Below are 15,949 nucleotides of genomic sequence, written 5' to 3' on the forward strand. Positions count from 1 at the left end.
CCCTTTTTGAGGGACTCAAGGTTCTGCCACGGCCAGCATTTGGACACTGGATTAAGAGCCCCTACCAACCCCGAGAACCAGGGACCAGGGACATGATGCTGTGCCAGGGGCCTTTAAAAGCCATGTAGGTTCCATTCAACACCTTAGTAGGCACTCCTTGGGGAAAGTCTTTTCTCCAACAGGACATCTTGTGGCAGAGAATTCCATAGATTAATTCCACACTCTGTCTGCCCTGAACCTAGCACCAGTCAGCTGCACTGGGGGATCCTGAGTTCCCGAAGGAGAGAAGTAGGGAACAAACAAACCTTTCTTCGTTCTTTCTTCTCCATATTTTAAAAAACCACTATTGTTTTTCTTCTCCACCTGCACCAGGAGTGACTAACTTGTGGGAGCCCTGTAGATGTTGGTGGGCTCCAGATCCTATCAGCCCCAGGTAGCATGTCCAGTAATAATCTAGGGTTATCCACTCCAACCCCCTGCAATGGGATCCCTGCATTGCAGGGGCTTGGATGAGATGGCCCTTGGGGTCCCTTGGGGTCCCTTCCAACTCTACAATTCCATGATTCTGTGATCAATGAATGATGAGATTTGCAGTCCAGTAACACGTGCAGGGCCTCCACAGCTTAGCAATGCTATGATAGCTGGTCTGTTTGTTTTGAATCCCTTTCCTTGGAATCCCCAAGACAGAACACGTTTTTCTTCCTTTCCATTTAGCATGAGCACAAGTTCTTTCGCGATTAGCAATCCGTTAGTTTAGATCAGGCATCCCCAAACTTGGCCTTCCAGATGTTTTCGGACTACAACTCCCATCATCCTTAGCTAACAGGACCAGTGGTCAGGGATGATGGGAATTGTAGTCCCAAAGCATCTGGAGGGCCGAGTTTGGGGATGCCTGGTTTAGATCACTTGAACGAGTTCAAGTGTTTTCCCCAACATCCATCACCTTAAACTTACTTTTTGAACCTTACTTGCAGTTTCGTTGCCTATTCAACCCAAGCTACAGAATGAGGCCACATGATCTTTGCTTGGAGTGCTTTTGGTGGGGGGAGGGGGGCACACTTGGGAGCCTACTCCTGCCTTTCCCAACCTGGTGCCCCCCCCCAATGTTTTGGACTGCCCTCAGCCCTGCTTCTCCTCACCTGCTAACTAGCACAGATCCATGGGCTACTTTTCCTTGAGTGGCCCAGGCTGCAGCTTCCCCACGTTGAAAGAGTGCCCCTCCCCCAGCCCCAGGCTCCACCCCTCTTGCCACATGTCTGCAAGGAAGGGTCCTGCTTTCTCCTTGCAGAACAGCCAGATGTGGTTGCCTGCCTGGAGGTTCTCCGCTCCTTCCCTCCCTCTTGCAGTGAGGTAGGTAGCAGCCAGTGTGACCCTGATTGTGGACTAGAATTAATGGATGTTTGTTTTAACAGCCTTTGAGTTTCAGTAGCTCCTAATGAGGCCTTTGATAGCGAGGTTCTCTAATTAACAAGGCAGCCTTTCAGCTCTGCCCCTAATCCTCTAATTGTTAACACATTTCCTTGATTTGAGTGTGTTTTCTTGTCACCACCCAAAAAATGTGTTGCGGGGATGGCCGGCTTTCAGGGCTTTCAGCTCTGGCCTTCTTTGCAGAGGTGATTACTCCTCCTCTGGGACCCCGAGGGTTCGCTCCATTGCCCAGGGCCTGAAACACAAGTGGAATTAGGTGATTTCATGCCTAGTTTTCTGAAGCAGATGCGAGTCCTCCCAGAGCACGTGCTCTGCAGCCATCCAAGCAGCCTGGCTTGACTTCGGCCTCAGAAGAGAGACATCTCTGCCCTCCCGGCCCTCTGCGTTTGCCCTGCCCACCCGCAGGCATGCCAGGCTTCCCAGTCTTGCCCATCCCTTTTCACCCTCCTTTGGGCAGTGGCTATTTCATGCACAGCACCAGATTTCTAAAGTAGCAGCCTCGCTGAAGCTGAGCTGTTCTGCATCCAGTCAGTGCCCAGATGGGAGACAACCTGGGAATCCAGAGTTCTGTGGAGGAGAGGTGGGATGTTGTTGTTGTTTAGTCGTTTAGTCGTGTCCGACTCTTCGTGACCCCATGGACCAGAGCACGCCAGGCACTCCTGTCTTCCACTGCCTCCCGCAGTTTGGTCAAGCTCATGTTCGTAGCTTCGAGAACACTGTCCAACCATCTCGTCCTCTGTCGTCCCCTTCTCCTTGTGCCCTCCATCTTTCCCAACATCAGGGTCTTTTCCAGGGAGTCTTCTCTTCTCATGAGGTGCCCCTTCATGGATCAATGCCTTGTCGTGGTGAAGGGGCTTGAATAACTCAGAGAAGCTATAAGCTATGCCATGCAGGGCCACCCAAGATGGACAGGTCATAGTGGAGAGTTTTGACTAAATGTGATCCACCTGGAGAAGGAACTGGCAAGCCACTCCAGTATTCCTGCCAAGAAAACTCCATGGACAAAGACAACAGGTGGGATGTAGGAACCTAATAAGAGCCTGCTGGATCAGGCCAATGACCAGTCTGGTCTAACATCCTGTTCTCACAGTGGCTGGCCAGGTGCCTCTTCTGGAAAATCCGCAAGAGAAATCACTACTTGGCTGCAGGCAGCAACAGTTAGGAGATGCACTTTCAAGGGTTGTGATTCCGCCCCCCCCCCTTGAATAAATGGCCCATGCAAAGGAGGAGCGGCAGCTGCAAAGGACTTCCTGGGGGTCACCCTAGTAAAAGGCACCTGGTCATTGGCAGGTGAGAGATCACCTTCAGAGAGGTCCTGGGTCAGTTGCAGACGCCCCTGGTTTGCAGGGAGGAGGTTCCTGGTTCAATCCCTGGCAGCACCCCCAGTTTAAAAAAAGGGGGGTAGCATCAGGAGATGGGAAGGGAACGGCCTCTCTGCCTGACACCCCTCTGCAAAACCACTGCCACTCAGAGTGGGAAATTGTTAGACTGGGTGGGCAAAGTGCCTGAAAACGCACCATCTTTCAACTTCCTCTATTAAACGCTTGTCCCGTTTTCCCAGCAAAGTCCGGTGCCACCGAGGTGTTTGGCTTCATTTGGCTCTGAACCAGGCTGAAGCCAGAGAATGCCGCCCACAGACTCTAAGGTGTTGGCAATGCAGCATCTCCTAAGCCCTTGCTGCCATTTTTCGACCTGGTCCAGCTAGTTAGGTTTTCTGTGTTGTTTTCAAAAAACCTGGATAAACAGTTGATGCCGCCTGAAGGTTTTCCAGGGAGCTTCCTTGAATACAGAAGTTTTGCTCTTCCAGTTGCTGCTGCGGTAATCCTTGGGCACATTGGCCAAAGCAAGGTGTCAGAGTGCGCCATGTTTGTTTTTTGGATGGCCAATGCCTTGTGAAATGGCGAGCGGTTCTTGAGCTTCAGAAGGCTTATTGACCGGAAAGGTCCATAAGTGGGTGGTACCGCCTCCTGGGGAGGGCAGTGGGATTCCTTAGGGGGGCACTGAAGGGCTCAATGGCAATCAGGCTTTGAAAAAATGCTGTCACTGGATCAAGTTTTGTTGAATTAATCAAATAGTTTTCATTGGATTTTGAACAAATGTGCAATTAATTGTGACTGTTTTGAATTTTGAATTGTCTCCCTTTGTGGGTCGTGCAAACTGCTATTTGCTTTCTAAAGGGTAGGTTAGGGGGTGAATTTATGGGACCAACATTGCAGTGGCTTGAACAAAGTTTGGGAATCCCTGGCTTAGAGTGACTTTCCAGCCATGCAAATGAGCTGGAGGTCGGGGAAAATGAAACACTGTCCAGTGCCTGGTGGTCTCAGGAGGGAGTCCTTAGCTTTCTGCATTCCGGGGGGTTGGACTGGATGACCCTTTGGGTCCCTTCCATCTCGGCAATTCTGTGATTCTATGAGTCCCCACAAAGGCAGTGAGTAACTCAGTTGTCAATGGAGAATGAAAAGTAGGATTGTGAATGGAGAAGGGAAACTGTTGCTGCAAGTTTGAGCCACGGCTTCTGCTTGGATCGTTCACCCCTGGGGCTTCACAGTGGTCCCCCTCGACCACGCTCGACCCTGCGACTGCACAGCTCAATCTCCTTTGCGCCTCCTCGGACAGGCTGCTTGTTGCCTGCCCTCCTTATTCTGGCCCTGGAAATGGGAGTTGGTGCAGGAGCACTGGAGCAGGCCCAGAGCAACCAGCCAGGAACGTTATCCTGTCACTCTGTGAAATAGCTTTGCCCTTCTCGCTTCTCTTTGCCTGCGCTTTGAGGAACGGAGCCTGTTGGAATAAGGGCCCAAGTGATGGATGAGGTGGTGCCTCTTCTTCGTGGGTCTTCCTCTCCCCCCCCTCCCCGCTGAGCCCAAGGGCGCTGTGCTTCCAAAGCTTCGAGGTGAGTAATAGGCCCACGTGGATGTTTGCAAAGCATAGAAAGCAGAGACATGATGGAACATTTGGCCAGCTGTGGAGCCTGCCAGAAAGCTAAGCAAGGTCCCAAACGCAGAAGCTAATAAAACACTCCACTCACAGCAAGAAATGCTGGCCCACCAGCCTGCTCTTTCACAGTGATTTGTGCTCAGGGTGCCAGAAACCACAACTGGGGCGGGTATGTCATCCTTCTGTCAACGTCCCCCCACCTCCTTCTCAGTGTCAGAAGAAATGTGCTGCTTCTTTCAAGGCACCGGTTGCACAGCTATTGAGATGCATAAGAGGACAACAAAAGACTCCCCTGTCTTACTTCCCATGAGGGCAGGGATACAGCCTTGGGGTGTTCCCATATCCACCTTTGGGCAGGGGTGGGGGTGGGTAGGATGCAGCCTCTGAACCTGGAAGTTGTTGATGGCGACCATAACCCCTGTAGTTGTTCAGAGCCTTCTCCTCCATGGATTAGAGCAGCCGCCACCACGTCCTGTGGCAGCAGATTCCGTGAATTTACTGCACGCTTTGTGAAGACCTTTCATTTGCCTGTCCTGCCAATCAGTTTGACAAGTCTAGCCTTTAAGAATGTAGGGTGATAAGATTGGAATTTCCTGACTCCCACTCTAACCTAGATTCTTCTAAACATATATGTATTCTTGTTCCAATGATGCCCATGCCAGCTACCTCCCAGTCCTCTGCTAATGAGGCATATACTAATGAGGCTGATACAGTACTTTATTACGGCCATAGGCCCATATCAAGATATCAACACAAAACAATGTACATCGTACAACAGAACAAAACAAAACAAAAGTAAACAAAATCAATTCCATTCATAAAAATCCTATCCCTATAAATATTATAAAATTACAATTACGAGGTAAAAAATATCACTTAGATCATCTGGTCACCATGAGGCTGATATAAGTTAATAGTGCATCAGATTCACATGGGATATTCTTTTAAAGTTCTTGGGCCAATGCCATCAAGCCCCAGTAACCTGGTGGCTTCTGTAATTTGTCGTAAAACATCAGCCTTTGATGCATTTCTTCAGATACGCTACCAGAAAACAGGGTTTCGGTGGGCCCTGCCATTTTCTCCGCCAGCATTTATTTTCCTCTGTTAATCACAAAGGCTGCCCATTCCTTGGCTCTTCCGCAGTCTCCATTCCATCCCCCAGTGCCCTTTCTTGTCTCCAGAAGCACTGTCCTCCCTTCTGCCAGACTCCTGCCTCCGCACACAGCAAAAATAGTATTGCTCCTAGTCAATAGTTATTTAGCGTCAGCTCCTTTGTTGCAGGGGGTGGGCTGGATGGCCCTTGGGGTCCCTCTGAACTCCATAATTCTGGGATTCATTAAGTGTTGTGGTCAGGGAGAAAGCGTTTGATAAGGAAAATGGAGTCTGTGAACAGATTTGAAGCACAGGAGAGAATAAGCCAGGGTGGTGACATGAGTTGCGGGATCACCAGATTCCTCCCCCTTTTCAAAGATCCCAAAGCTCATAAGAAGTCAGGGGTGGCTATTGTGGTGACCTCCAGACTGGACTCCGCTCCCTCCAGCCTCACCTAGCAGGGCCCATGTGGTGAGAATTGGAGCCCAGCCACCCCACAGCCGTCCCTCTTAGCGTGTCTCTTATTGGCCTGGGTCTGACATGGAACTCCTGCCCTCCCCCAAAAGATTTCTTTTCCCATGTTGATCTCCGAGCCTGTCCGGTCCTGTTCTGAATCAGAACGGCAGGGGACTTTCAGGATTACTCGGTTCACGTTCAGTCTCCTTTCACTGGCAGAGAATAAAGAGTCGTTTTCCTTCTTTGCTTTCCAAACAACTCGCTTCATACCGTTCTCTGGCTTTCTGGGATGAGAGCGTATTATGCGTCTTCAGAATAAACTGTTCATTTTACCTGGCAAAGAGGCGGGGGAAGGGGTGTTCCTCCAAAACGCCATCGTCGTAAGTAGCAAGGATAATTAAAGGTGGTTGTTCTCTTCCCGCAAGGCATCATTAGCATTAAGAATAAACTTCAAAGCGTTGGATTCTGGCATTCTGTAGCAACAAGATCAGAAGAGTTTTGTGGCCCTTTTGAGAGGCTAGCTGCCATATTGTGGCCTCCAAGCCTCGCCCATCAGATGCCGGAGATGCCTGCTTCTTTCAAGGATAACCATCTCAGGGGTTGTAAATGTGCCAGGCTGTGTGTACTTTGCAACCTACTTATCTGATATGGACAAGCCAGCTTCACAGTGGGCACAAATCTGCTCCTGCTCCTGTCTGCATCCCCTTCATTTGAGGGTTATTTCTAATGTTTCAGGAAACAGCAAGCAGCCGTTCTGGTTGATGGATCTCTCCAGCATCTTGCTGCCAGGCACCTCTGGAGCCTTTGCTTCCTTAACCCAGGCTAAGCAACGATTGACACCACCACCCGTGGATAGTTGCATTGGGGGAGGGGGGCTGGAGCTTCCACCACTGAAAACCAGAGGTTGAAAGGGTGAGAGACACCACTTTCATCCTCCTGGTATGTCCAACAGGGACAGATAAATGTGTTCTGCTTTGTTTTTTAAACTCACTGAGATGCAGTAATAGAGTGTGCAGCAGCGATTAAAACTTTCTCTGGCTTTCTCTGATCTGAAGTGTCCACCCAGAGGAGGGGGATGTTTCCCTTATTTAATAATAAAGAGAACGAAGGCCTCTTGTGCTGCTCCCTTGCAGAGTGAAGGGAAAGCTGAGAAATCTCAGGGTCCTTCCAGGCAGGGACCAGAAACTCAGGAAGGCTGTGTGCTCTTCCTTTCTTGGAGGTTCCCAAAAGGCATCTCATCTCAGGAATGTGGCAGCCTGTCTCATGCTCAGCGGTGTGTGTGTGTGTGTGTGTGTGTGTGTGTGTGTGTGTGTGTGGAGGTCAGGGTGCCTCTTTTCTCCTTCAGACTCTAGCTGCAGGTTCCATGTAATCTGCTGCTCCTGAAAACGCAGCCCATGTGAGCAGCCTCCCCAGCTTTGCACATCTTGCGTTGGGTATTTTCCCTCCAGCATCTCTCTCTCTTTGCATGGCTTTCGAAGGGGATAATTGCCTCTCCCTTCGTGTTATTTCCCTTAAGGCTTCACAGTTAATGAATTACCCATGGCTTAGAGGATTGATGGATAGGGCAGGGAGAATTCAGACACTCGCAAGTAGAGGGTGCCCAGCGCCTCCCAAGCCACTTGGTGGGTAGCTGCCCAAATATTGCTATCACAACTCGGGGGGGGGGCAGATAGGACCAAAGGGAAGGGCCTTCTCCTCAAATACAGGATGGGTGACACCTGGCTTGAGAGCAGCACATGTGAAAAGGATCTAGGAGTCTTGGTAGACCACAAACTTGACATGAGTCAGCAGTGTGATGCAGCAGCTAAAAAAGCCAATGCAATTCTGGGCTGCATCAATAGGAGTATAGCATCTAGATCAAGGGAAGTAATAGTACCACTGTATTCTGCTCTGGTCAGACCTCACCTGGACTACTGTGTCCAGTTCTGGGCAGCACAGTTCAAGAAGGATACTGACAAGCTGGAACGTGTCCAGAAGAGGGCAACCAAAATGGTCAAAGGCCTGGAAACGATGCCTTATGAGGAACGGCTTAGGGAGCTGGGTATGTTTAGCCTGGAGAAGAGAAGGTTAAGGGGTGATATGATAGCCATGTTCAAATATATAAAAGGATGTCATATAGAGGAGGGAGAAAGGTTGTTTTTTGCTGCTCCAGAGAAGCGGACACGGAGCAATGGATTCAAACTACAAGAAAGAAGATTCCACCTAAACATTAGGAAGAACTTCCTGACAGTAAGAGCTGTTCGGCAGTGGACCTTGCTGCCAAGGAGTGTGATGGAGTCTCCTTCTTTTGAGGTCTTTAAGCAGAGGCTTGACAGCCATCTGTCAGGAATGCTTTGATGGTGTTTCCTGCTTGGTAGGGGGATGGACTGGATGGCCCTTGTGGTCTCTTCCAGCTCTATGATTCTATGATTCTATTGCTATCAACTCGGGGGACTAGCTGGCTTCAGTGGCAGGTCTTACTAGAATGTACTGGAAGTGGAATGGAGCAGTAAATCTTGCAGGCCCAAACGTAAGCGCTAGCTATTCCATCTTGGTTTCTTTTCTTTTCTTTTTAAGGCAGCAGACTTTCCATGCTTTTGCTCCATTTCTCTCTAAATTTTCAGCAATTTTAAATGTTTCTTAAAGCTTCCTATTGGGCTCCCTTTCCTGCTTGGAATGGGAGGTGTCCTTTCTATATTGATGAAAGCCCAAAGTAGTTATGGAATTTGCAGGGCACAGTTTCCTACCTGACAAGAGTTAACGGTGACGGCATGGTGGGAAATGTTGTCTGCAGTGGAGAAACCAAACAAACCATGCCTAAAAAACCTTAAACATTGAGACGAAATTTGCAAGTTGGCTTTGATTTAATATTCTCATTCTGCTTTTCCAGTAACAAATGTTGCTCTCAGGATGGCTCCTAATAACAGCATTTGCATTGAAAAGTCAGCAAACATTGTGATTGCTATAATAATGATAATATCAGAAACACAGTAGCATTTAAATCAAGCAAGGAAAAAGCAAATTGTTCGAGCTATTAATGCAATTCTAAACAGGCTCATAGTGATTCCCACTTTGGGAATCTCACTTTGATCCCATCGCCCTCTGGGCTGGTTTACACAACCATCTTATTCGTATGATAAAGCATTTCCTATCCTGTATCATGCCAGGATTTTATGCAGGAGAGGAAAGAAACCCTTCCTGTGTCCTCAGGCTTGGCGAGAAAACACTTTTTGTGACTTGTTTTAACCCTGCCTGGTGTCAAGGAACTGAATCTGCCTTGGCTGAATCTGCCAGCGATTGCAGGTCATCAAGGCCAGGCCAATTCGGGGCTGAGGCCACTGGCGAATCTCCCCCAGAACTGGTTGGGAAAGGCTTGTGTGGTTCTGTGCGCCTCCTCCTTATCTCTCCCCCCCCCCAATTTCCCCTTTCCCCTGTTTGGAGATCTCGCCCTCTTGCGGCAGCCCTTCTGACGTTCTTCCCCGTTTTGCTTTCCAGGGCAAGGTGGCTCAGACGGCCTGCATGTCTGCCTGCAAGCACTTGGCCACTTCGCTGACCCAGCTGCTCTTGGAAGCCGAAGTCCGGCAGCTCTCGCTGGGGGCCTTGCAGCAGTTCAACCTGGACGTGGCGGAGTGTGAACGTAAGGCTTCTTCCATGTGCCCGACCGGGTGGGGAGGGGTGCCAGGTGATGGACAGGAGGGCTGGGTTTTGCTATAGGCGCGCCCAAGGCAGGCTTAGGCCATGCTGTTTGGTAATAATAATAATAATAATAATATATTATTATTATTATTTATTTATACCCCATCTGTCTGCCTGGGTTTCCCTAGCCACTCTGGGCAGCTCCCAACAAAATATTAAAAAATACTGTACAATAAAATGACCTGCTGCTGCCAGTCAGTGTTGACAGCACTGAGCAAGATGGACCAATGGTCTGACTCTATAATAATAATAATAATAATAATAATAATAATAATAATAATAATAATTTATTTTTTATACCTCGCCCATCTGGCTGGGTTTCCCCAGCCACTCTGGGTGGCTTCCAACAGAAAAATGAAATAAAATAATCTATTAAACATTAAAAGCCTCCCTAAACAGGGCTGGCTGCCTTCAGATGCCTTCAGGAAGTATAAGACCACTTCCTAGGTTCCCTTGCTCTTTCCTGTGTGCTGACCTGAGTGGGTTCCCAGCCTTTCTTTCCCCTTTCTTGCCCCTTTCTTTTCCACCTGGCCCATCCTGTCTCGGGTGGCCGTTCTCACTCTTGGCTGCAACAGAATTCCATTCACCTCTGCAGGGAATTTCTCCCCTTTGCAACCTTTTTTTTGGTGTGTTTTGTATTAGCATTGTCACAGTGGCCGGAGTGGGCTACTTCAGAGTAACGACGCTACGCAGCTCTGCATTTTATTCTTTTATTGGTGCTGCGTATTTACAGTGCTGAAGTCATTGCTATTTACACGGAGTGATGTGGTCAGTCGGTTTCAGAACCTCCGAATGGCTTTTGGCGCGTCTTTCTCCAACACAAAAGCTTTGGCAGACCCATCCTCTTTCCCCTCCTCTTTCTGCGTAATTCCGGAGTTGGGGGGATGGGTCTCCCCCCCTTATTCGCCCCTTCCTGTCCCACCTGGGACCCTGGCTCCTCTACCTTGCCTGAGCCTCGGCCACGACTTCCTGCTTCCCCACTGGCATCGGAACTCTCTCTGCTTTCCCCTGTGCTCGGGGATGGGCTTGAACTCAGGAGGGGAGGGACTTCGCGATATCCCCTGTCCCTCACATCCACCCCCCTCCCAAGCTCTCCTTCACCCCTCCCCAGGTCCCCCCCCCAGGTGTCGGTGACGACTGGAAGCCTAAGAACTCAGTACCTTCCGAGCCCGTTGGTGTGAACACCTCCCCCCAGTCCTGCGAGCCCCCCCCTTCCGCCTGGGAGGACGGGAATCCCAAAAAGTCCGTGGCGTCAGAGCTGGTAGGGGTAAAAATGTTCTGCCAATCTGCTCCTTCCTCTGACTGGGTGGATCTCGGTGACACCCATACCTCATCCTCTGGTTCCTCAAACTCCGCTTCCCAGCGCCATGGTGAACTGCTCTCCCGTGCTTCCTCCCCCTCCCCCTCCCTTTCCATGTGCCAGGGCTTGGGTCTATGGGGAAAGAGGGCGTGAAATTCTTCTACCAGGAATTCCTCCTGTATCTGAGTGGCTGGGACCCATTCATTCTGCGACGGTGGAGCATCCTCCCATGCCATGAGGTACTCCAGGCCCCCCACCCCCCACCTTGAGTCCAGGATGGCCGTGGCCTCATTGAGTTGCTCCCTGCCTTCCCTCTCCCCCCCTCCCTCAGGGGTTTGTTCGCTGCCTCGGAGCCTGCTGCTTTCCCTGTACGGCGACAGCAGCGATCTATGAAACACTGGGTGCACCCTCATGTCCTCTGGCAGTGCCAGCCTGTATGCCACCGGGTTGACCTGTTGCGTGACCGTGAAGGGGCCCAACCTTCTGGGCGCCAGCTTTTTGCACCTCCCTCTGATGGGAAGGCCCTCCGAGGACAACCAAACTTTGTCCCCCACCCTAATGACCTCCCCCGGTCGCCTGTGGCGATCTGCCCCCTTCTTGTACGCTTCCTTGGCTCTCTCCAAGTGTTCTCTGAGCTGCTGGTGCACCGTCTCCAGTTCCTCTGCCCAATCCTCAGCCTGTGGGCCCTCCTCCTCCTCCTCCCCCTCCCTCTCTGGGAAAGATCTGAGGTCGCGCCCGTAATTGGCCTTAAAGGGCGACACCCCTGTGGAGACGTGCACCGCATTGTTGTAGGCAAATTCTGCCAGTGGCAGGCGATCCACCCAGTCCGTTTGCCGCTGGCTGACGTAGCATCTCAGGTACTGCTGCAGAATGGCGTTGACCCTCTCCGCCTGTCCATTGGTCTGCGGGTGTCTGGCCGTCGACAAGCTGACCTCCACCTGCAGGAGGTTCATGAGCCGCCGCCAGAACCTGGAAACAAATTGGCGGCCACGATCCGAAATAACCCTTAAAGGTAATCCATGCAGTCGGAATACGTGGTCAACAAACAGTTTGGCTGTCTCTTCTGCAGAGACCGCCCTGGCACACGGTATAAAGTGGCACATTTTGGACATGAGGTCCACCACCACCAACACTGCGGTCTTGCCCCTGGAAGAAGGCAGATCTGTGATGAAGTCCATGGACACCACTTCCCACGGCCTGTGTGGTGTGGCTAAGGGCTCCAGCAATCCTGCTGGCGCTGCTCTGACCACCTTTGCCCGCTGGCAGGTGTCACAGCCCCGTACATAGTCTCGAACATCTTCCCGCACCCCTGGCCACCAGAAGTGTCTCATGACTAGGTGAGCGGTTTTGTCCCTCCCAAAATGACCCGCCGTTGGGTTGTCGTGCATCTGCTTGAGGACCGTACGTCTAAGCTGGGTGGTGGGCAGGTACAGTGCACCCTTGTAGAAAAGCAGCCCCCTGCGTGCTGCAAAGTCTTTTGCCTGCTCCCCCCCCCTCTCAGTTCTCTGAAGATGCGGTTGGCAAATTCATCCGCTGCCGTCAGTGCTGTGAGTTCTGCCTCGCTCACCACTGCTGCTCCGCAGGACCATGCTGACGGGGGGAAAATGTGCCTGGGTGCCGGTGGCGCCTCCTCCTCCATGTACTCTGGCTTGCGGGAGAGGGCATCCGCCCTGACATTCTGCTCTCCCGGGATGTAGTGTATGGAGAAGTTGAAGTTCGCGAAGAACTCTGCCCACCGTATCTGCCGCTGGTTGAGCACCCTGGCAGTTCTCCAGAACTCCAGGTTTTTGTGGTCCGTGCACACCTGGATGGGGTGCTTGGCGCCCACCAGGAAGTGTCTCCAGTGCTGGAACGCAGCGTGGATCGCAAGAAGTTCCCGATCAAACACCATGTAGTTTCGCTCTGGCTGGGTCAACTTCCTGGAGAAGAAGGCACAGGGTCTCCACTCTCTGTTGGCGTCCAGTTGCAACAAAATGGCGCCCACAGCTTTATCAGAAGCATCTGTCTCCACGCGTAGGGGCGCGTCCTGAACCACGTGGAACAGGTTCTGGTCTGAGGCGAACACCCTCTTGAGGCTTTCGAACGCTGCTTGCGCCTCTGGTGTCCACCTGAACTTCTGCTTGCCTCTCAGGCAGTCAGTGATGGGAGCCGTAACGCGAGAGAAGTTCTTGATGAACTTCCTGTAGAAGTTGGCGAAGCCTAGTAGGCGTTGGGCATCTTTGCGCGTCCTGGGGCTGTGCCAGTCCAGGATGGCCTGCACCTTGTCCTTGTCCATCGCCAGCCCCTTGTCTGACAGCTTGTAGCCCAGGAAGTCCACCTCCTTGGTGTGAAACTTGCACTTCTCCAGCTTCACATACAGGTGGTTCTCCTTCAGGCGCTGCAACACCTCCCTGACATCTTTCACATGCTGCACTGGGTCATCGGAATAGATAAGGATGTCATCCAGGAAGACCAAGCATTTCCTGAAGAGGAGGGACCCCAGGACGTGGTGCATGAAGGCCTGGAAGCATGCTGAGCCCCCTTGCAACCCGAAGGGCATCACCAGATATTCAAAAGAGCCCAGAGGCGTGAACATCGTGGTTTTCCATTCATCGCCTTCCCGGATCCTGATCAAATTGTACGCCCCCCTCAGGTCTAGCTTGGTGAAAATCTTGCCCCTGCGTGCCGCTGTCAGGAGATCATCCACCCTGGGCATGGGGAACGCCACTGGCTCTGTCACTGAATTCAGCCGTCTAAAATCCACCACAAGACGGCGCTGTTGCGTGTCTTTCTTGTCCACCCAGAAGACCGGGCTGCCCCCTGCTGCCTTGCTTTCTCTGATGAACCCCCGCTTGAGGTTCTTGTCGATGAAAGCGCGCAGATCCTCCAGTTCCTGGTCCGACATGGCGTACAGCTTGGCTGGGGGTATAGTTGCCCCTGGCACCAGGTTGATCTGGCAGTCAAAAGGCCTGTGCGGGGGTAGGTGGTCGGACTCCACTTCGCTGAAGACCTCCTGCAGGTCCCAGTACGGCTTGGGTATCGCCTCACCCCCTTTGACGTGCATGGTGGCCACCGTGGCTATTGGAGGCCCCTCCCCTGGTTGGTGCTGCATGCAATGTTCCAGACAAAAGTCCGACCCAAACGTGATGCATCTCTGGTGCCAACTGATGGAGGGGTCGTGGCGCGCCAGCCAGCTCATGCCCAAGACGATGGGGGGGTCTGAGATGGTGGTGACGTTGAATGCCAGTGTCTCTGAGTGCCTTCCCACCGTCATTCTCATGGGGGGGGTTTGATGAGTGATGGCCCCTCCCAGCAGCTCTCTGCCGTCAATGGTTGCCACGTGCAGAGGAAAATCCAGCTGCAGAAGCTGGATCTGGTGCTCTTCTGCAAAGTTTCTCAAGAAGAAGTTGGCTGAGGCACCACTGTCAATTAGGGCGAGGACCGTCAGGGGATAGCCATTTGGGCGCATGAGCGTCACTTCTAGAACCACTCCTGCTCTGGGAGGGGTGGGCTGGCTCTGCTCCTCTCTGTGCGGGTGGGTGGGCTGGGGCTGTTGTCTGCTGACTGTGCCTGGCTGCTGCCCCTTGTCTCCTGCAGCCAGGCTTTCCCGTTTCCCTGCTGTGGTACTGCGTCAGTGGGGGAGGGCACAACCGTTCCCGCCTTTCCTTGCCACTCCCTGCGATGTGGGCAGTCTCTGACGAGATGCTGGGGGGAGTTGCAGAGAAAGCAATTCCCGCCCCTTCCCTCCTTGCGTCTTGGCGCCGCTGGGGTTTGAAAAGCCCGCGCGCGCGCGCTATCAATCTGCATGGGTTCCTGGTCCTGGCTGGCCCCAGGCGTGGCTTGAAAGGGTTGTTGGGGGAGTGGCTTCTCCTGCGACCGTGGGAACCAAGCCCGCTTTGCGCGCGTTGCTTGCTTGTCGCTCCACCGGGATTCCTGTCTCACCCCCACCGCCAGAGCCGCTTTGCTCAGCTGATCCATATTACTGGGCTTTGGACCTCTTGAGAGCTCATCCTTCACCTCCTCATGCAACCCCAAGTAGAACGCCGCTTGCATTGGGGGTGACTCTAATTCCCACCCCAATCTGTGCACCAGCATGGTGAATTTCGCCCAATACGCGCGAACTGTCATATTTCCTTGGCGTAAATTATGAAGTTCCTCCTTAGTCTGGTCCATATGACTATCGGACGAATACATCGTTTTCAAACCTTCTAGAAATAGTTTGACATTCTTCATGCAAGGATTCTTTGTTGCGATTAACGGTCTTAGCCACTCCCTGGCTGCCCCGGTAAGGTGCTCCACAATAAACGCTACCCGGTGCTCATCATCAGGGAACTCATCGTGGTGCAGCTCAAGAGCATACACAATCTCAGTCTCAAAGCCCTGATATTCCCTCGGGTCTCCATTGAACTTGCTTACTAGGGTCCCGGCTCTCCTTCCTGGCAGCACTTGGACTTGGGGTGCCCCTCCCGCCTTGTTTTTCTCTGCATCCAGCTTGTTTTGGAGGTCTACCGCCACCGCCCTTAATTCCTGCTCTCTTTCCTGTAGCGCTCTCACCTGTTCCGCAAGTTGTAGCCGGTCGTCCTGGACCTTCTTAGTCTCTTCTTTAGCTGCCTTCAATTCCCCCTGCGCCTGCAGCGACAGCTGCTGCAGTTCTTGCTGGGCTTGCTCCGCGATCTGCCGCCATCTCTCCGCCTCTGACACGCTCATCCCGGCAACTCCAAAGTAGCCCAAAAAAGGATTCGGAGGTTGCTGTCACAGTGGCCGGAGTGGGCTACTTCAGAGTAACGACGCTACGCAGCTCTGCATTTTATTCTTTTATTGGTGCTGCGTATTTACAGTGCTGAAGTCATTGCTATTTACACGGAGTGATGTGGTCAGTCGGTTTCAGAACCTCCGAATGGCTTTTGGCGCGTCTTTCTCCAACACAAAAGCTTTGGCAGACCCATCCTCTTTCCCCTCCTCTTTCTGCGTAATTCCGGAGTTGGGGGGATGGGTCTCCCCCCCTTATTCGCCCCTTCCTGTCCCACCTGGGACCCTGGCTCCTCTACCTTGCCTGAGCCTCGGCCCCGACTTCCTGCTTCCCCA

General features: G+C 52.1%; 1 protein-coding gene across 3 annotated transcripts in view; it reads left to right on the forward strand.

Moving 5' to 3' along the window:
• EXOC6B (exocyst complex component 6B) overlaps positions 1-15,949 on the forward strand; it is a 218,297-nt gene that overhangs the window by 145,689 nt on the left and 56,659 nt on the right. For all 3 annotated transcript variants that reach the window (XM_035103719.2, XM_035103722.2, XM_060278290.1), the window contains exon 19: positions 9,385-9,526. In XM_035103719.2, the coding sequence (XP_034959610.1) occupies positions 9,385-9,526 (142 nt within the window). The remainder of the gene's footprint in view (positions 1-9,384; positions 9,527-15,949) is intronic.

The sequence above is a fragment of the Zootoca vivipara genome, chromosome 9 (assembly GCF_963506605.1).
Source record: "Zootoca vivipara chromosome 9, rZooViv1.1, whole genome shotgun sequence".
Taxonomy (NCBI): domain Eukaryota; kingdom Metazoa; phylum Chordata; class Lepidosauria; order Squamata; family Lacertidae; genus Zootoca; species Zootoca vivipara.